This window comes from Platalea leucorodia, assembly GCF_965183815.1.
Source record: "Platalea leucorodia genome assembly, chromosome: 6".
NCBI classification, from domain to species: Eukaryota; Metazoa; Chordata; class Aves; order Pelecaniformes; family Threskiornithidae; genus Platalea; species Platalea leucorodia.
Window position 1 is genome coordinate 76,921,161 of NC_138828.1, and position 20,182 is coordinate 76,941,342.

The 20,182-nt window shown below is 37.9% G+C and overlaps 1 protein-coding gene across 5 annotated transcripts in view; it reads left to right on the forward strand.

Annotated features, from left to right (window-relative positions):
* The window catches only part of ZFYVE28 (zinc finger FYVE-type containing 28), a 164,512-nt gene that overhangs the window by 123,917 nt on the left and 20,413 nt on the right, over window positions 1-20,182 (forward strand). For 4 of the 5 annotated variants that reach the window (XM_082316418.1, XM_082316421.1, XM_082316420.1 and 1 more), the window contains one exon: window positions 7,717-7,821. The exons of the other annotated variant lie outside the window; for it this stretch is intronic. In XM_082316418.1, the coding sequence (XP_082172544.1) occupies window positions 7,717-7,821 (105 nt within the window). The remainder of the gene's footprint in view (window positions 1-7,716; window positions 7,822-20,182) is intronic. 5 annotated transcript variants of the gene reach the window in all.

A 20,182-nucleotide genomic window follows, 5' to 3' on the forward strand; every position in this document is an offset into this window, starting at 1 on the left:
TCCCCATTTTTGCAGATCGTACGTGAAAACAAAACTCCCAGGGTCCTAAAGAACTTCAGCAGTGGTGTCCTGCTCTTCTGAGAAGTGGTTGTTTAACAGTTCCTCCCTATCTATGGTTAAGAATTATTTGTCAGTTTTGGGCCCCTTCCTCTCATGCTATGGCTCCTTAGTTTTCTTAAAAGCCTTTAGTTGAGGTATTTTGACAGAACCTATTTGGAAATCCAGAGGCTGCCAGCCCAATCACCATTCTTCACAAGCTTCTTGACCCCTTCAGAGAGCTCCCAAGAGGTTCCTTCTGCAGAAGCCACGTTACTTCTTCCTAGGCAGATCTTCCCATTGCTGTCTACCTATTTGAGCTTTGGATATATTGTTAAGTTGCTTGGTATGAACATCAGGCTCACAGAACTAGAGTTGTTTGAATCCCCTTGGAGTCCTTTTTATTTTTAGAGATTGTCATCTTTAAACTCCAGGCATCAAGGAAGTTTTACATGAGAGGTTAATAATTAATCTGATTCATTCTTGAGTCCTCCTAAAACTGTTGGGTGAATATTTTTGTTAACAACTTAGTGGGTTTTGTCTGTTTTCACCATGGTCTCTTCCACAGTTACTTTGTTGATTACATCAAATTCTCTCCATTTGTTATTGAGGCTACAGTGCGTCTGTTATTAATTGACAAATATTCCATCGTTGCAGAAGTAGAGAAATAGGGATGGAGGTGTTTTGTTACTAGATTGTTGCTCCTTTATTTACAAATGTTCTGATACTAACTCCTTCAGTATATTCTGTGAGAGATGGAGATGCTGGGGATCTACTGAGGACTAGATTAAAAAATTATGTGTGTGTAGATCCTTAGTTTCCTCATATATCTCTCTATATATAGATTTGGTTCCTGTCTCTGAATCACTAGTCATGTTATTGGTAAAAGAGAGAATTCAGTTACAAAACAGAACTTTGTGGACCTTTTCTTACTCATGCTGCCTGGGTGGTGACTAATCACTGCTTTTCAATGGTATTTTTAAATTGGAAGATCACATTAGGCCTCTGCGGCTGCTCCCTATTACGGGCTTGTGAATGCCAACTTAACCATAGGGGAAATGTTGGAGACAGTAGATTATTTTCAGAATGATGGACCCATTAGCTAGAACAATAAGCAATCTAATATACATGGAATAGCTGCAGGATATGCCCATTCATCAAATTGATAAATGTATTTACTTTCTAGTTACTGTAAGTCACCAAGTAGGAGAAGAAAATTTTCTTTCCCTTGTCTGAATCAAGCAGCTGTCAAATGTGTACATTATGACACAAACTGTTTCTTTGACACTAAATCAGTTCTTATACTATGCAATATGACATTATAGGTATAATTTCAATGATCCAGTCAGGTTTACTGTAATTGGAATCACAGAATCACAGAATGGTTTGGGTTGCAAGGGACCTTAAAGATCATCTGGTTCCAACCCCCCTGCCGTGGGCAGGGACACCTTCCACTAGGCCAGGTTGCTCAAAGCCCCATCCAGCCTGGCCTTGGACACTGCCAGGGAGGGGGCATCCACAGCTTCTCTGGGCAACCTGTTCCAGGGCCTCACCACCCTCAGAGTGAAGAAAAAAATTAATCCTTTAAGTCTGAAATACCTGGTATTTCACGTTTCTCTATCTAGCCTCAATATTCAGTGGAGTTTCAAGTACAGATTAAATACTCCTCTACTTAAGATTCTTGTGTTGACATATATTTACTACTTTGGTTTTTAAGTCATAGCTGATGTTGTGTCTTTCTCCATTTTTGCTTTTAAGTGTCTCAAAGACATAAAACACAGAGGGCACGGAGAGTCTTGGGCAGCAGCATTAATGAGATGGGAATACGAGAAAAGCACTAGCAAAGATGTAGTCGGTATCTGATCTGCTCCAGGGACCGTGCGATAAGTAGAGGCTGTCATGTAGCAATACAAACCATTGAAGGGCGGAAATAATGTAAGAATAATACAGAAGATAAAACTGACAAAGCAGCGTTTGGTGTTTGGGGGTAAAAAAAAAGCGTAAGTTAACACCAAAACCAAGCTTTAGATCTGTATCTAGTATTCCTTCTTTTTCCACTAGAAGCAAGCTATACGGATTTTTAAAATGCTCATTCTGTCGTAGTATTCTGCCTGCTTTTTCCAAGGGGAAAGAAAATTACAAAGAGTAAAGATCATGTTTATTTTGGTGTTTTAGAACTAATTGGCTTTCTGTTCTTTCCAGAGTTGAAGAGTCCTCGTAAAACTGCTAATTCTTCTACATGTTTTATGAAGTTTGGCAGCTTGTTTCATATTGTTGTGCAATGCTAGTGTTCTCATGTTTTATTCTTAAATATTTGGTTCTGTTTTGTGTTTATCTACATGCTGACCTTGCAACAGTTCTGAAATACTAAATTATTCTTAAGCGTAGTTTCTCTCCTTTCCCCTGCAGGTCTATTATGTCTAGCTTAAATTTGCCATTTTCCTTGTTCTTCATTTATTTGGTGAGTGTTCTCTTGATGAAGCCTCTTACAGTGCACCTGAGAATTGGCAAAAGGAGCTAAAATTTACAGCGAGGAGATCTTGTCTTCGCTTTTCGCAAGCTCTGGCTGTGTCCATTGGCTGTTAGATGCTGGCGCTGTTTGTGTTTATTTGTGGGGGCTTAAAAAATAGAATATTTTGCCATATACTTTTGCAGTGTAGAGGAGGAGGAGGAATGACACATCCTTGGAAGAGCTTGTTTTGCTGTTTGCTGATCTGTATTGCAATTCTAGAATACGATGAATAATTTATTCTTCTCCAGCTTGATATTCAAGTTGTCCCATTTCTTATTGTTGCAATTCTGAAGTCTAAAATTGTGTATATTGTAATATACTTATATATTACAATAGTCTATATTGTAATATATTTAAAGTTCTATTTCCTCAGCATATTAGAATGACTTTGTAAAAAGATGAACACCTGTTTTACACAGTTGGTTTCTAATTCTGATTTTTCTGCCTGTATTTTTTGTTCACTCCTTAGCAACATGTGACGTGTGCACATTTTCAGTACAGCAACTTTGTCATTCCACCTTTAGAAAGGCATGGAAAAGAAGAATTTGTATTTTGGGGATGGCTAGCATTTATATTAAAAAAAAAAACCAAAACAACAACAACAAAAAAAAAACCAGCAAACAAAAACCCACAAAACCAAACCCACACAAATTACCTTTCTAGCTTGTCTTTTAGTTTTAGTTTATAGCATTTGATTCTATAAGTGCTTCTTTATCAAAACTAGATTAATTGATATTGCAATGTGAATTGACTTGATTAAATGTCTTAAATTAATGCTTTCCCTATAATATTCCCATCACAGTAAGACTTAAGAAAATTGTGTCTGTCTTTACATGACAAAGTTGCCTTTTCCATAAAAACTAATGGACAGCTGTGCATGTTCCCATAAACAAAACCATGTCTGCTTAGTGTCTTGTATTGATTAGTCTTTTAACTAGCTATTTGGGAGTAAGAAAACTTCTCATCGGCAAGAAGGAAATAGTAGTTGATTGGGAAGGAAGTATCAGCCTTTCAACTGCAAAACTTCCCGTAAGCAATCCTTTATCTGGCTGCTGATTTGAATTCCTCTCTTCCCCTTCTGGTAGTCTGTTTCCCGTCTTTGTGCAACTGGCCAAATTCAGATTCAGTATAAATGAATTTTTTCAATCCCTCCTCTGCTTCTTCTTTTTAACAATACAAGCCTCAAATTAAAAGCGGCAGTGTTTGACCTTGTCTGTTGAACACTGATTTTGTGTGGTATCCGATGATGTGACTGCTGTTATGAAGCCTTTGCATGCAAATAAAAGGTGTCAGTGTTTTGTACTGGCTTCCCTTTTACTAGGGCTGTAGATCAAATGTAGCAACAGTGAACTGTATTGACTCTCAACATACAGATTCCTGAAATGAGTATAGTAGGTAAAACAGTTTTAAAAGCCACTTACTGGAGTGGATTTGGTGTAGCTGACACAGACTTTAGAGTTAGCTCTCATGTAGTGAGAGATAGACAGAGAAGAGAAGATCTGTGCCAATTAACTAATGTAACATGGAATGTAATTGGGACTCAAGTAATAGAACTCATGAAGAAACCATCCCATGAAAAAAGGAGAGGTTTAGTTAAACCTAAGAGGCTGGAAACACATTCCAGTAGAAAAGAACACACAAGCCAGGATAAAGGTGGCTTTCAATTTGTTTGGCTTTTGTTGGGTTGTTTTGTTGTTGTTGGGTTGGTTTAATTTTTACTTAGAATAGTTACAAAAATGACCAACAGCTTTAAATAAATTGTTCGTTAGTTCAGTCTGCCAACATTCCATGAAAGGAGGAAGCCACAACACCCTGTGTCACTTTAGTCTGTTGCCTCAAATCTTTATTCTGTATTTTTATCACAAGTGCTGAAGAATTCTATTTTGATGAGCATGGATGGTGGTTTTATCCCATGCTAGAATGTAATTTTTAAAATAGCACTGTAGGCGTTTAAGACCTCACAAATGAAACTTTTGCCACCTTACACATTTTAAACAGTCCTATGAATCCTGATCCAACATGGCATTAGTTTCAAATGAGCATGAGATGCAATGAAGTTCAGGTTGCCTGCGGGCTGGTGTGGGAGAAAGGGTGAGCTGCTATCAGCTACAGAATGTGTCTATATGCACATGCTGTCTCTTCTTATAATTGTGCTGACGAACACGTGTGCCAAGCTACCATCCTCTGATAACAGGAATCATGAGTTGGGGAAAGCAGGTCAATTCACCTCAGGATGTACCAGCATCTTAGAAAAGCTGAGCGAATCTTCAGGCAGACACTAATGAGAAGAAAATTCTACAAAGAGGTATCCTGAATCTGTGTGTACTGAGAAAGAATGCAGTGAGTATGTCAGGAGTCTATTTTTTTTGTTGGTTTTAGGAAAAAATAAAGCTATTTAGTATGACTCTGAGAAGGTATAAAACAGAGTTATCATTATTGGATTCCCATTTCTTGGTACTAAATAAAAACAGAATTTCTTATCTGAAGAGTTACAGGCCGAATATCAACCAGAAATAAACATTATAAATATTATTTCTGGTACAAAAATTTGATCTGTATTGGTACATAGGAGTGAGAAAAATGTTTACACATAGTAATTGTCAAAACTGTGCATCCTTTACTACAACAAACTCACCTCTGTGAGCATGGTTTGTGTCAAGCGTGTCCAAGCAGTTTACATTGCCAAATGATGACTGACCAGATGGGTATCTAATCCTGAAATCAGCAGATGCCTCAGCATGGCCAGGTTTGTGCACCAAGTAAAAGATGGAGTAGTGGAAAATGAAGGCATTTATGAAGCAGTTTAGAAACAAGGCTCAAAAAGACATGAGAGAGTGGAGCTGATGAGAAAAAGTTATGCTAATAGGGACTGGTTAGAGGTGAGAGAGGATTCAAATGGCGGGAGGTATGGAGAAGAGGAATGAGATGAGGCTTGTAAGCTGATCAGAGAAACATCCATGAAGATGAAATAATGATAGCATTTAGATCTTTGATAATCTGGTAAGCTGGTCATGTGCCATTATGTTCTGAGGTTACTCATCAGGTTTAATTATCAAGGTCTAGCATTTTGTGCCTTCTGTATCATTCTGCCTTCTGGCTTGCACTGTGCACTCCACAAAGGTAGCTCAGGGTAGAAAGTGATTCTGTGACTTGGGACAATGTTGACAATAAATATTATCTACCCTTAAGAGACATATTTTGATTGGATTTCAAATATATCAGGCAGAGCTTCACAGAAAGCACTGAAGGACAGCAAACCTGACATATTTCAGAAAAAGTGTTACTCCCCAAATAAGCTGGCAGGATTGTGACACTGGAAAAATCTGGAAATGGCAGGGAGGGGAGAGAGAATAAAAGAAGGTGCTGAGTTGGCGAGTTGTTCTTGTTTCCTGGTTCTGCTGTTCAAAGATTACTTTATTCTGAACAACACGTTTCATCTTTGCAAGACAGCTTCTCCTGCTCAATCATGCTGTGAAATCATATGCTAATGGTTTCTTAATATCATTTAGCTGCCATAAAACAGATAGTAAAAGTACATTTTAGTAGCATGACCATATTGTAAGATTGGATGGGTAAAGGTGATGAGCTATAAAAGAGTAAGCCTTTGTTTAAATGCATATATCTCTTCATAATGAGCAGAATTAGCAAGGGAAATTATATAAAACGAATGAAAGTTAAATAGATTTTTGTTCAAGTCTGATAAAATTATTTTCCAGTTGTGGCGGCTCTCCTTTCAACTAAAGCATAGTACACTTGGGATTTATTTTCAAATTGGCAATCAGAAATGAGGAACATGAAGGGGTACGTTTTCCAAGCGATTAGTGGGAGGTATGCAAACAAATCCTATTATTTCTTAGTGGGATTAGCACACATACCTTACGTACACTGCTTTGAAGAATTCCTCTTAAGCGTTCTTCCAGATTTCTAGCTGCAAAAATAGCTACAATAGTAAATTTGGTAGAAGAAAAGAATTTGGAATGTAGCTGGTTTGAATATGTACCCCGCATATGTCTACAAATCAAAAGAGCATAAAAAAATCTGCTAGTAATTGTGGAGAAGTAAGGTAAAATAATCCTGACCTATATAATTACATCTCTTTTAACTAAAGAGATTTCTTAGCTTTCTCTCTGTGTTGTCCAAAGATTTCTGTTGACTGAATGTTTGAATTCAGCAGGTTCAGATGATTCTTCTGCGCTGCCTAGAGCCAATACTGCTTTGATACCTTTGCTCAAGATCACATATTTTCTTATCTAGTATAATTTAATTTTTTTCAGCTTGTGCAATTTCCAGTAGCTGAGCAATAAATTGTTATTGAAACAAAAAATTGGTCTTTCCGAGATAGTTCTGTAGTGCTTATGAAACTATTTTTCCTCCTCTAATCCTAGTTTGTTGATAATATGATGTAATATCTAACATGATATGTTATTTAAAGGCTTTTCATTAGCCCAGGGATGCCAGAGACAAGTTGCGTACCGTTCATTTGAATTATTCATACCCTTTTACTTAGTAGCTAGTGGATTTCTGCTAATGAAGTGGCAGTGGTTTGCCCTGGGACTGCTCCTTCCCGCTCATCTGGTTGGTTTAAAAAAAAACCCATTTGAGGTGCATGTATGGCAGTTACAGGGACTGAGCAAGCTGAGGGGCAGGGGTATTGCCTTAATCTCCTTCACTGAAGTCAGCTTTCTGCTTTCTCACAGACTTTTTCTTTTGCGCTGGAAGGAAATTTAGGTCAAACTTGTCAGGATATTTCAGAAGTTCTTGAAGCTTATTGTTTAGGGTGTCTTGGCCTGAAACATGCAATGACTTTATGAACTTTCAGTTTTGTCATGTCTTTGTTATAACATTAAACCACACTTAGCAGCATGGGCACGCTATTCCCTCTATACCCTATGAAAATGCAAGATCCTCGGTTCTTTCCTGAATATTTTAACTGTATGACATGAATTAAATTGAAGATTTTTGTAAAATGTGTGCCCACTGACTTTGCCAAATTGCCTGTCCTTTTGGGAAGAAAACAGAATAGGTTTGTATCATTTTCTGAAGAGCAAAAAACCTGCCAGTTTACTCTTACTGCTGTATAATCCATGACAAGCCATGAGTTATCACAGTGCTCTGTTTTTACCTTTGTTTGCTTCAGCAGTTCATTTTGTTTCCGTATGTTTTTTCAGTTCTCAGGATGGCTTACGTGATTCCCCCCTCAGCTCCATCTCCAGCAGTGACTATGAGAGTGTTTCTGTCACTACATGTAGTCTCTCCAGCGTATACGCTCTGAGGTAATAACATCACTTCGCAGTCAGATTTGACGAATGGTATTGGGTTATGCTTGGTTAAAAATTTTCATTGAATTAACAATCAAGTGACAGCAACACTTCTGAATATTCTTCCTTTTGAACAGCAGGTGCTTTTTTTTTCCTAGCGGTTTTCTTCAGTGCTGTGGCAATTGAGAGGCAACTATTTACAGAAAAGTTTTAATGCATACAGCAATGAATTATATATGTCCATGATCTCCCTTTTATTTGTCCATATAGCATTTCTTAAGAGAGACTTCAGGTTTTAGCTTGAAAAAGTACCAAGTGTTTGTGTTAGCTAGGTCTTGGCTTTCTAGAAGACATGTTTTTTCCATTTTGTTTCGTTTAGCGAAATGAGGTAGTAAAATGATGGGAGTGTTCCAGTTAACAATAATTTAACTTCCGCAGTGTTGTTGGCCAAAATTGGTAAGAATACTAGTTCATATTCTCATCTTCTGAAACTGCATGAGAGTTTTAACTTTAATTAGTTTTGTTTGGAGCACTTAATGAGAATAATAGAGGAATAAAGTTTAGGGCAGAAAAATGTTACTGAAGGAGAAATGTGAGTTCTTTGCTTTTTATAGGGTATGCATAACATACATGCATGTGATATATTGCATACATTATATGCAATAACATTATTACTCTGGTACAGGCAGATTGAAATACTACTATTTCCGTCGAGGTAGATCTTCTTCCACTGTTTCTTGTCCTCCCTTTTTCATCTGTTTATCTCCATCCAACACTTCATTTGAGCTTCAGGAAGTCCCAATTTTGTCTAGGTCTGGGGATAGAAAGAGAGGGTTAAAAGATCTTTTCTAGCAGTGAGAGGGGAAATAGTACATATAATAATATGTATTTTTTTAGTATGTGTACATCTTCAGGCTCAATTTTTTGAGTGTTCCATATTTTTAAAATAACAGCAGAAAGATGCAACTAAAACTATTTTTCATGGTTTTAGTTTTGAACTACATTTCTTTTCGACTCTTCTTCAAACAAAACCCAATTTACCTGCATGCAAGAGTTGCCCTCTTTGAAATACTGTAGACTGAAATACATCAAGGAGGCTGTTTCACACAGGGCTGTCTGAACAGACAATAGAAGTAACCTCAGTTATTCTTCAGGAGTAACTGGAGCAATGAGAATAAGTCTTCATTAGGGGCACCACCTCTTTTCAAGGCCTTACTGTACTGCCTTTGTATGTTAGTATTGTAGTTGCCACTGTATTGATGCTTAGGTAAATTGGATCTGTCTTTGCCCTTTTTTCAAATTTTGGTTTGCTTGAAGTTTGATTTATAAGGCGGTATTTGTACGTGCGCATTTGTGCTTTTGTCCACTGAAGTATAGCATTGTATCACCCTTGGGTGTCATGCAAGAAATCTAAGTTGCCTGTTTTTCTGTATCTGATTGATATTACTAGAGATCTAGCTAGTGTAGTTTATGGTCTAATAAAAAAAAAAAGCTAAGTGCGCACTTGGCTATACAGATATGATTTTCCCCTTTTGAAATACTTAGTTTAAAAAAAGTTTAAACTCCTTTTAACAACTTAATAAAATAAGGAAAAAAAACCCTCTGAAATATGACTGCTTTGCAGTAGTATGTTCCTAGATCTGTGTGCATAGAAATGTAATATTTGGTACATCTATTTGTATTATATTTTAGAATATGTTATTTTTAAGGGACTCCCCTGTTCTTTTATTTGTATTACCTGAAGAGTTTTATTTGGCTATTAAACAACTTCTCTAGAGATGTTATCATTTGTTCACTACAACAAGCATGTTCCTTGCAAAGGCAATCTCTACAAAATGTTCTTTTCTGAAATAACTAAGTTCTTCCTGATGTCATGTCCATATCCAAAATAATATCTAAATTGTTTTTTTGATTGTTTCTTTTTGTCTCTGAAATATGCCATTTTAATGTACTTAATTTCTTGCTGTTTTCACTTAACAACAATTAGAAATTTAACATTTGCAATTTTTTCTGAAAAGTAATTAGCTAAACGTAGAATTCTTCAAATGCATTTATTTGGCCTTTGAACCTCCCGTGAATCACAAACGATTCCTTTGTGGTGTTAGATAACCGATACTGAAGCTGAAAGTTGAGCTGTCAGATTGCAGTGTGTTTTGGAAATACACAAGTCCTTTCAAACAATTCTGCTCTGGTAGCAAAACCAGCTTAGCCAGAATAGCACAGCATGTTGAATGAACTAGTAGTGTATTAAATAACATGGACTGAATGGATTTGAAACAATGAGGTATTGTATATATGGAATTCTATATATGTCTACATTTATTGTTTTCCAAATGGAGAACTAGGGAGAAAAGTCCTACTCCTTGGATCCTAGAGCACTGTTCAACCCATGGGTCATTGTTTGCCATTTTGGGTTTTATTGGGAGGAAAAAGCTGTTAGGACTGTAGGAACCATTTGGGACCTCTTAAAGAAGGCTGCTTCAAATCAGCCTGTAATTTACTGCCTTAGACTTTTTCCATCATCAGCCAGTGCTGTGTAATTTTTGAGCTATATTCATCCCACCTAATTTCAGGCACCAAATTGATATACCTAAATTAAGAGTTTTGCTGCTGTAGGTTCCCTGTTTAGTCAATGGAGAAGAGTAGAAACCTCGGTTAAGTGTGTAATTTGTTGAAATGCATCTGAGCCAAAGATTTTCAGTCTTAAATCAGAACTACAGTTGCATGCTTTGATTACTGACTGTGCTCTCACAGTAATTTGAAAAACATTTTAAAACCTTGCTCAAGGTTTCTAGAGCACAAAATGAAAATAAAGGTATAGAGGGCTTCTCAAATGGTTTTGCTAAGGAAAGGTTGATTATTTCACTGGTACCAGATCTGTGTAGAAGGTTCCTCCTCGTTGCAGAGGTCTGATGGTCAAGAGGTTAAATGTTCAGCCCAGTTCAGAAGATGACTTTTTGCGAAACATTCATTAAGCAGTATCCAGACTTGAGGTGCCCATACCAGTAGTCAACTTTCTCAGCAAAGAATAAATGTATTCCATGTGTTTCAGAAGGTTTCAGAGAAACTGTGGTTGTATGCAGAATTTTTTTGTTACATCAGTGTGACTGTGGAATAACACTGCTGGCTTGAGTGAGAGTGAGATGTTTATAACTACAGCAGGGAAGCGGCAATTGGTCCAGTGTTTATATTAGCTCCAGGAAACAATCCTTCCAGTTTTTCCTTTTTAATGGTTTCTTTTCATAAATGTAATTTTTAGAACAATTTTTAATATAACTATAACTTACTGAATTGTAAATAGGTAGCTAATAAAATACACTGCTGGAATCTTATCCGTTCAGTGTTGAAAGTAGTAAAGTCAGTAGTTTTTAAAAATAAACTGCAGGAATTTGTCAGCTTTCAACATGCATTAGAATTATTGGGCAAGATCCTGATATAGCCACTAATTTGAGTGGAAACCTAAGTGAAGGCTATTCATATGCTAACAGAATGAGATGACTCCATATGTTTAAACCAAGAATGAACCTAAGTTCTTTGAAAGACAGGAGATAGAAAATGGCAAGAGAAGTGTTGTTTTGGTAATGATGAAGAAAAATAAGTGAGACAACAGAAGAACAAAGTAGTTACAATTAGGTGATTTCAAGCCTCCTTGGAGTTTTTGGTGTAAGACAACGAAAGGGAGGAAGAAATACTGATGAATCTGTATTCAAGCATTTGCCTGCCTAGAGTACATGGTAAAGCCAGCTTCTTCATTTTAAAGTTATGATAAGCCAATAAATGACAACTTTAAATATAAATAATAACTTTTAAAACTAATGTTAATGATACAATAGATGCCTTCCCTGGTCAGCAGTCACTTTTTTTTTTGATATGTCATTGTGGCATAAATATTGGTGTTTTGTGGTATATTTTTCTACAGTTTTAGGCATTTACAAAATGGGTTGTGAAGTTTTAGCCTATGTTATTTACAGTCTGTAAAAGGAGGTATCTGAAATGTATTGTGACTCAAATCTGTGCCAAAACAGCAAGAGTCTGCCAGCAATTACAGTGGGATATTTATCTGGCTATTTCTGTTAGAATATCTGTATTTGCGTACATGTGGGCAGAGCCCAAGGTTGTTGGCTTGCTAGATAGAGTTGAAGGATATCACTTACTTTACTGCATATTTTGAGTATATCTCTGTTAGTATAAACACACATGAAACAAGGCAGGGATGGTTATTCTAGTTTATAAATGAGATGAAAATTTTGCCTGCTTCAGAAATAGAGGGCGTTTTGCAGGAGACTGTTTGAAGCTACCTTGCCAGACAGTTCATAGAATCATAGAATAGCCCAGGTTGGAAGGGACCTCAAAAGATCATCTGGTCCAAACTATCGTGGGAAAGGGAGCCTAGATGAGATGATCTAACACCCTATTCAATTGGACCTTGAAAACGTCCAGCGATGGGGACTGGACCATGTCCCTGGGAAGGCTGTTCCAGTGATTGATTGTTCTTAGTGTAGAATATTTCTTATATCAAGATGAAACTTCTCCCCGTGCAACTTGTCCTCTCCACGTGGCTCCTTGTGAAGAAAGAGCCTTCGTCCTCTTTGTAGCCACCCTTCACGTACTGGAATGCTCTCATCAGGTCCCCCCTGAGCCTTCTGTTCTCCAGGGAGAAAAGACCCCTTCAGTCTTTCCTTGTAGGACAGGTTCTCCATCTTCATGGCCCTCCTTTGGACCCTCTCCAGTCTTTCCTTGAATTGTGGAGACCAGAACTGGGCACAGTACTCCAGGTGTGGCCTGACAAGCGCTTGGTAGATTGGTATGATCACATCTCTCTTTGCTAGTAATGTCCCTGCGGATACAGCCCAGGATCTGATTTGCCTTCGTTGCCGCAGCAGTGCACTGCGGACTCCTGGTCAGCTTGTTGCCCACCAGGTCCCCCAGGTCCCTTTCAGCAAGGCTGCTCCCCAGCCACACAGATCCCAGCCTGCACTGGGCTCTTCGGTCGTGTTGTCCCAGCTGCGGGACCTTGTGCTTGTGTCTGTTAAACTCCATGCTGTTCTGGCTAGCTCACTCCTCCAGCCTGTCCTGGTCGCTGTAAGATGGCCTCCCCTTCTGATGCGTCCACCTCCCCACCCAGTTTGGTGTCATCAGCAACCTTGGTGACGGTGCTCTCAATCCCATCGCCCAGATCATTTAGGAAGATGTTGAACAGTGTGCGGCCCAGTATTGGTCCCTGGGGGGACCCCACTTGTGACGGGCTGCCAGCCTGAGTAAAAACATTGGTCACCTCTCTCTGAGTGTGACCCGTGAGCCAGTTTCCTGCCCATCTCGCTGACCAAGCCAAGTTCTTTTGGGTGGACACTTTTTTACCAAGCCAAGTTTTATACTGTGCTTTTTCAGCAGTCGAACTCAGTGCCTTGAAGGGGATGCAAGAAGGAAAAATAACTTGGTTATTCACCAAGACTGTGAATTATACCAGGAGAATTCAGTTCTTTCATCTCATGGTCCAGAGCTATGCATTAATCTATGCTGTCAAGGCTACAGCACCAATTACGTGCCCACAAGTTTTAATAAAGAGATCACGACTACTCCGGGGATCTTGTAGATGATAGCGTGGAGGACAACAAATATGTTAACAATGTATTTTACCTTCTGTGTCAGAGCCTACCTGATCAGCTGTGTCTCCAGATCTCCTCTCTTGCAGTTTTACTGTTGTTAACCTGGTCAGGTTATATTTGTTTAAGCTATGCAACATGATGGATTAATGTTTGGTACTGTCATTTTTGCTTTGATCAATGCATTACTGTAGACTTTTTGCCCCTCTCTTTCTGTAGAGCTCTTCTTCATGGAAAGACTGCTCATAACCAGAAAACGGCTGGTGATAATGGCTTTACACGTACTGTACTGGAATCATGGAAAGAGAGAGCTCAGTGAGAAGAGTTGTGGGAAGAGAAAGGGATTTATACCTTGAGCAAATCAGAATGACTTGTTCTAGAATAGATGCTATTCCTGCCTAATGATTTTGAATTGCAAACTGTCTGCGTATGTCTTAGGCACTGGGAGTCTATGCTGTTTTGTATAGCTCTGTCACTCAAGCAGTGAGGGCAATTAATATGCATATTAATACAGTCATAAACAGGCTGCTGTGTACAATCTTCTTGCTTTGCCGCTAAATCTCTTGCCCCAACAGCCAGCTGAGCAGTACCAGCAAAACAAAAAAGTCAGCGTTGATGAGGTCTGTCAGCTTTTGCTTATGATTTTAGTCAGCGAGACATATGTGACTGAAGCAGATGTCTCTAGTTTGTCACAGCCAGGATTCTTCTTGATGTGTTTCATGCCTATCTTGTTCTTCACTGTGCAAGACAAAAAAAAAAAAAAAATCAAATCTCCAAATGGTGCAGCATTTTCTAAGCTATAGTGTTCCCTTTTAGGAAATTCCACAAGGTATTTTGGGGTATATTATATGCGTATCTGTCTTCAGTAGCAAGTAACTGATGCAGATTTTATTTTCTCAAGGAATAACCCAGGCAGCTCATGTGAACTACTTGTTAACAAGTGCTTGTTATAGTGGGAAGGTGAAAATTCAGTTGTTTGAAGTTTTTTGGTCTTTCCCTATTAAAATGATAAATTTAATATTTTAGTGTTGTTAACATATCTGATATGATTGAAGTAAATTAAATATAAAATATGTTCTTCTATGTAAATCAAGTGAAATAGGGCAATATTTTAAGCTGACTAGCATCAGTGGCAGAGGCAATAAGTCTGATCTAGCAAAACTGGTAGATGCTGCAAAATTTGCCATTTGGGGCTGTATTCCAGGTGGCATATCATCTGGCTGGAGACTACAGAAGTGATCATAATGGGTTTGTGTTCTGGTTTCCACAGAGCTCACTTGTAATTTTCATTTTTAGTAATTTGGGCACATTTATAATCAAGTTCATTGTAATGATGTGTAAAAATCTGTTGTTGAATGTCACTTGGTGTTCCCTGTGCTACTAATAGAACAAAAATTACTAGCTTTGCAGAAATTAGATTTTATTTTACAGATTGTTTTTTTCCTCAAAAAACCCCCTTAGAATAGCATGTTTGGGAGTTTTGAGATTGTGTAATTAACTAAAATCACTGTAGTAACTGCGATTTTTGCAGTTTTCGTCAATGCCTAAAACCAAGATACATTGTAAAACCACAATTATATTGGAGGGAAAAAGAGAGCGTTTCTTCATACTTAGAGCACCATTGAAGGTGAAAAATGAAGAGAAAGCTTTCTTTTCTAATTAAAATTGTAAGGCTCCACCTAATACTTTAATTAGCTTTTCTCAGCTTTGACTCCCACGGCTGGATACCAAATTCCTACGGGATTCTCATAGACCCTAGGATGCTTTAATGCTTCAGCTGGTTGTTCTGTATTATTTTTTGAGGGAACTGATGGAGGGGATACAAAAATGTTGTGCCAATTAAGTTTCCCTATCCCTTAGAGTTCCTCTTGCTGGAAAACACTTTGCAGTGCTGCTTCTCCGTCTCTGTTTCTGCCTCACACAGGAGTTGCAACTCAATGAGTATCTGCTGGAATTGGATGCTAAATTAATTCACTTTTTATTATGCCATACAGAATAGTTGCTTGTGTATCGCAGAGGACATTGCTGAAGAGCTGTATGAAATGACTCTTTGCCTTTGGAAGTATTTGTATCAGGTACCCAGGTTCTGTCTGTCCTATGTCAAGTTCTGGATATGGCGTAAAAGCTGGGCCTGATGTATTTCTACCGCTGTATCGGATACCAGAGCTGATATTACATACCATTTCTTCATAAGTGCTATACTATTTCTGTTTTTCACTTTCAGTTTTTCCAGTTCAGGATTGTTTTTGAAGCTTAAATATTTATGTGCTCTAATCTCATGTTATTTGTCCTTTTGCAGTGTGAGTGCATGTTTGAGAGCTTTAAATGGATGTTTGATTATAAGGAAGTGTTGGAAAAAAACATCATGGTGGAACTGAGAAAATCTTAGTAGAACCTAAGCAATATTCTAACTTCTTATATTTTCAGTTCTATTTTTCTTGAATTTTACAATATCCTTATCTTGCAGGTTTTATCCCTTTTTGCTTTAAATTAAGAAAAACAGTAAATGTAGTACCTTGCAAGTATCTGACATAAAATTTGATGGTTTGAAAGCAGCCCTGTTCATTACTAATGCTCTAAATTATTTGTTCATAATCAATCTTAGAGAAGTTTTATCTATAATGAACCAAAAAGCTATTTGGGAGAGAGCACTGTTAAAGCTGATAGATCCTGTGCTGGCAATGTTTATTTTAATTCCCATTTGAAATATGGGAAATCTTTGCATTCTTCCGAAAGCTCAGGCTGCAGTGGTAATGAGTTTGAATAAGTCCGTTGTCTAGGTAGAGTTTCTTATGGTGGATCTATTTGGCAACATCCTGCTTCAACAGCTGTGGTTTTTGAAAAGTTCAACATGGTAAGTACAGCGAGAATGCTCTGCAGCTTGAGGTTTGAAGAGCTGAGGAAGGATTTCAGATGTTCTTCCAACAGAGTGGGCAGCTGCAGAAGCTGCTGGAGTGTGGAGCAGAAGTTGTTGCTGTTGATTTCAAATTTGGTAGTCTTCAATGCTCAGGAATTTTTCCTGATTGAAGGTATCACTTAGGACACATGGCTAATGCTGTTAGCCAAATTACTCATTTAATCAGCTCGGCTTCCCTACCTCTACTGGGGCAAAAGATGTGAAGGGGCTTCTGCAAATCTTGCAATGTATGAAAAATAGTTCCCCTACTGTGGAATTCAAAAGGTTGACAGCAGATGGGGCTTCTAGCATATATCCTACCATGTATGGAGCTGGGCATTGCTGATATATGTGATAATACTGTAGTGTAGTCAATCCACTCCTTCTGGTAGTGCCTAGCTAGATTGTTCTTGATGGAGGAATTTGCATGCAGTTGTATTATTTGTTTCTCATGACAAAGTTTTGAAGCCTTGGGAACACTTTATGGGTTGTCTTGTTCCCCACCCCCCACCCCTGTCTTTTTAGCCTTTTCTCTTAAAATGCAGAGAAAATACCTAAGGGATTGCATGCAAAAACTCTCTTGACTTAGTAAAATATTAGGGTTAAAAAGTCAAGAAATAAAGTTATAAATTAAAGCTTTTTTTAGTCTGCTTTAAATGTAGCTTCTGGGGTCATTCCTTAACATATAGTCCTTAGCTAAATAACTATATGCTATTACCCAAATAATAAGACATGTTCTGAATTTTATTTAAATTACTCTAAAATAGAAAGTGTAGCCACCCCCTTCACTTAACATAATTGTAATAAGCCGTTAATCTCATACTTTTCCTTCCAACCATATCAAAACCAAAGGGTTTAACCTGCTGTTTATTGTATTTCTTGTGAGAGAATCCAAAAAGAAACACCAGAGGTACTGCAAAAAGCAGAATGGGAAGTAGCAATATTTTTTTTTTACTGACATGGAGTCATACTGCTCTTACCGAATGCCTATCATTTTCCTTTTGTCATTCCTCATGTATACAACCTTTGTCTTTCCCCAACTATTGTCTGATCTTTTAGATGGCTTTTGGAGCAGTTGTTTGTTCCTTTTTTTTGCAAATTGGAACCCAGAGTTCACTACAGACTTATGAAGTATAAAAGTAAGAGTAATAAAAGTGAGACTAATAGCTTTGGAAAGACAGGTTGACAGGTTAGTGGTGGGGTTTCCAGTTACAGCCTACATGAGTATTAGTGGGATGAATGTACCAGTTACTGAAGTAGTTTTAGAAATTGTGTGCAGACAATAACATAGATTTGCCTGCAAGAGTTTTTTTGGGGTTTTTTTGTTTGTGGTTTTTTTTTTTTTTTTAATTAAAGTATGAAAAAATTCAGATGTGAGAGAAAAAACTTTAAATATCAAAGGCTGGATAAAAAGTGTACATTACTGATATTGTACACAGAGCATAAGGTGGCCATTGTGCTAAATTCTGTATGAACAAAAATGAAAGGCAGGGAGCGCATGATAATGTTTTTTGAGAAATATAAGAACTAGAATATTCAAAACATATAAATATGAAAATTCATGTACATGATACAGCTATACATGTATATATCTTTATCTTAGTTATTCAAAACGTGGCATTTTCAGTAATGGACATGAGAGATTTGTTAAGGCCAACTAGTGCAAATGAATTGATGTCATTTAAGTCCAAGGAACTACACTGTTTTATAATTTGTGGGCAGTCTGTCATCAATTTTTTAATGAACTATAATTGATACTTAAGAATTGGACTACTGTTCTTCTGTAAAACCTTTCAGCATGGTTTATAGTTGTAGTATCCTTTTGTGTAAATAGGAATGTGTGAAATCATAGAAAACCTTTTGCAAAATTGTCACATTTCCTTACTGTAGAAGGCATCTCACCTGCTTCTGTATAGCGTGTATGAAATTTAGCTGAAGGGCAACTTTGTCTCCAAATTTATCACTCTGGTTTTGCAAAGTAGGTAAACCTCTACATCAGAATACTACCATTTAATACATGGATTTTTAATTCACTATAAAGTGGATTCACAAGCTTTGAATTCCAACTACAGCAGGAAGTGTTACCTCTTTTGTTGCAAATAGTTGCCTGCTACTTACATCTATGCATGTGCAGTTTGCTGAAGATTTCAAGCAAGTGAATAGGAATGGTGTAAGGATAGTCACTGAATTATGTGTGAACACTTTTCTAGTAAACATTTGTAGTATTGTTCATAGAACTTACAAGTGTTTTGCTCTTAGACTTTACTGGGATGAGTTTGTCTTGCTGGAACTTGAGCCCTCTCAGTTTAAAGGCACCGCTGACAATCTTCTGAAATCTGTGCCTGAAAATCAGTTGTAATCAAGAACCTTGCCTGAAATTAAAGACTTAGAGGGTGATCTTAATTTCCTATTAAATTTGGTGATATAGTTGCATCATTTATAGTAGAATAGATATGTTAGGGTTATTCCTTTGCAAATAGTGACCACTTTTGCTCTAAGATTTCTGAAAACAAACAAATAAAACCAGACCACTTTCTTAAAGTTTTTTATTATTCTTTTGAAAACATAATTCATTTGATTTCTTTGTATTCATTGTATTTGATACAGTGAAATTTTAAATTCTTTTTATCTGCCATTCCTCTATATTTAATGCATACTTAAGATACTTTGAGGGTTTGTTTGTGAGTAATGAGAAGTTCTTCGAGAGAATCTCCTAAGTTCTGCATTCAGGTCGGAGCAGATTTCAGGTTTAATGGACCAAATACTACTAGACAAATTTGGAAGGAAACACCTGTGAGTAGTCACAGATTTCTACTAGCACTGACTATTTTTTGAGCACAAATGTAAAATATTTAAATTTGGACCAACTTTGAATCAATTGACTTTGGTTGCTCAATTTTAGACTTTGCTGGTTTTACTAGTTTTGGATGAGTGCCAATGACCAAAAAAATTCAGCACAAGGCCATCAGTATCACAGATAACTAAAATGACTGGCCATTCGAAAGTGTCAGTCATAATATTCTAGTTCCACAGTCCTATCTTCCATTATAGAATCATTAAGGTTGGAAAAGACCTTTAAGATCATCAAGTCCAATCGTTAACCTATCATTGCCAAGTCCACCACTAAACCATGTCCCCAAGCACCACGTCTACCCAGCTTTTAAATACCTCCAGGGATGGGGACTCAACCACTTCCCTGGGCAGCCTGTGCCAGTGCCTGACCACCCTTTCAGGGAAGAAATTTTTCCTAATATCCAACCTAAACCTCCCCTGGCGCAGCTTGAGCCCATTTCTTCTTGTCCTATTGCTTGTTACTTGGAAGAAGAGACCGACCCCCACCTCGCTACAGCCTCCTTTCAGGTAGCTGTAGAGAGCAATAAGGGCTCCCCTCAGCCTCCTCTTCTCCAGGCTAAACAACCCCAGCTCCCTCAGCTGCTCCTCCTAAGACTTGTGCTCCAGACCCTTCACCAGCTTCGTTGCCCTTCTTTGGACACATTCCAGCACCTCAACATCCTTCTTATAGTGAGGGGCCCAAAACTGAACACAGCACTCGAGGTGCAGCCTCACCAGTGCCGAGTACAGGGGCACGATCACCTCCCTGGTCCTGCTGGCCACACTATTCCTGATACAAGCCAGGATGCTGTTGGGCTTCATGGCCACCTGGGCACGCTGCTTGTGTATGGATACTACTGCTTAACCTGGCTCACAAGTATCATTTGGAACTTAAAAGCTGTAAAGCAGATTGGTTCTACGGGTGAAAGATGATATTGTGTACAGTTACATTGTTGGGTTTTGTTTGCTTGTACATATTTGACTAAATTTCACAGTCAAGCTTTGACACCAGGCAACTGTTCTAGAGGTACATCTTTAAAGTGAT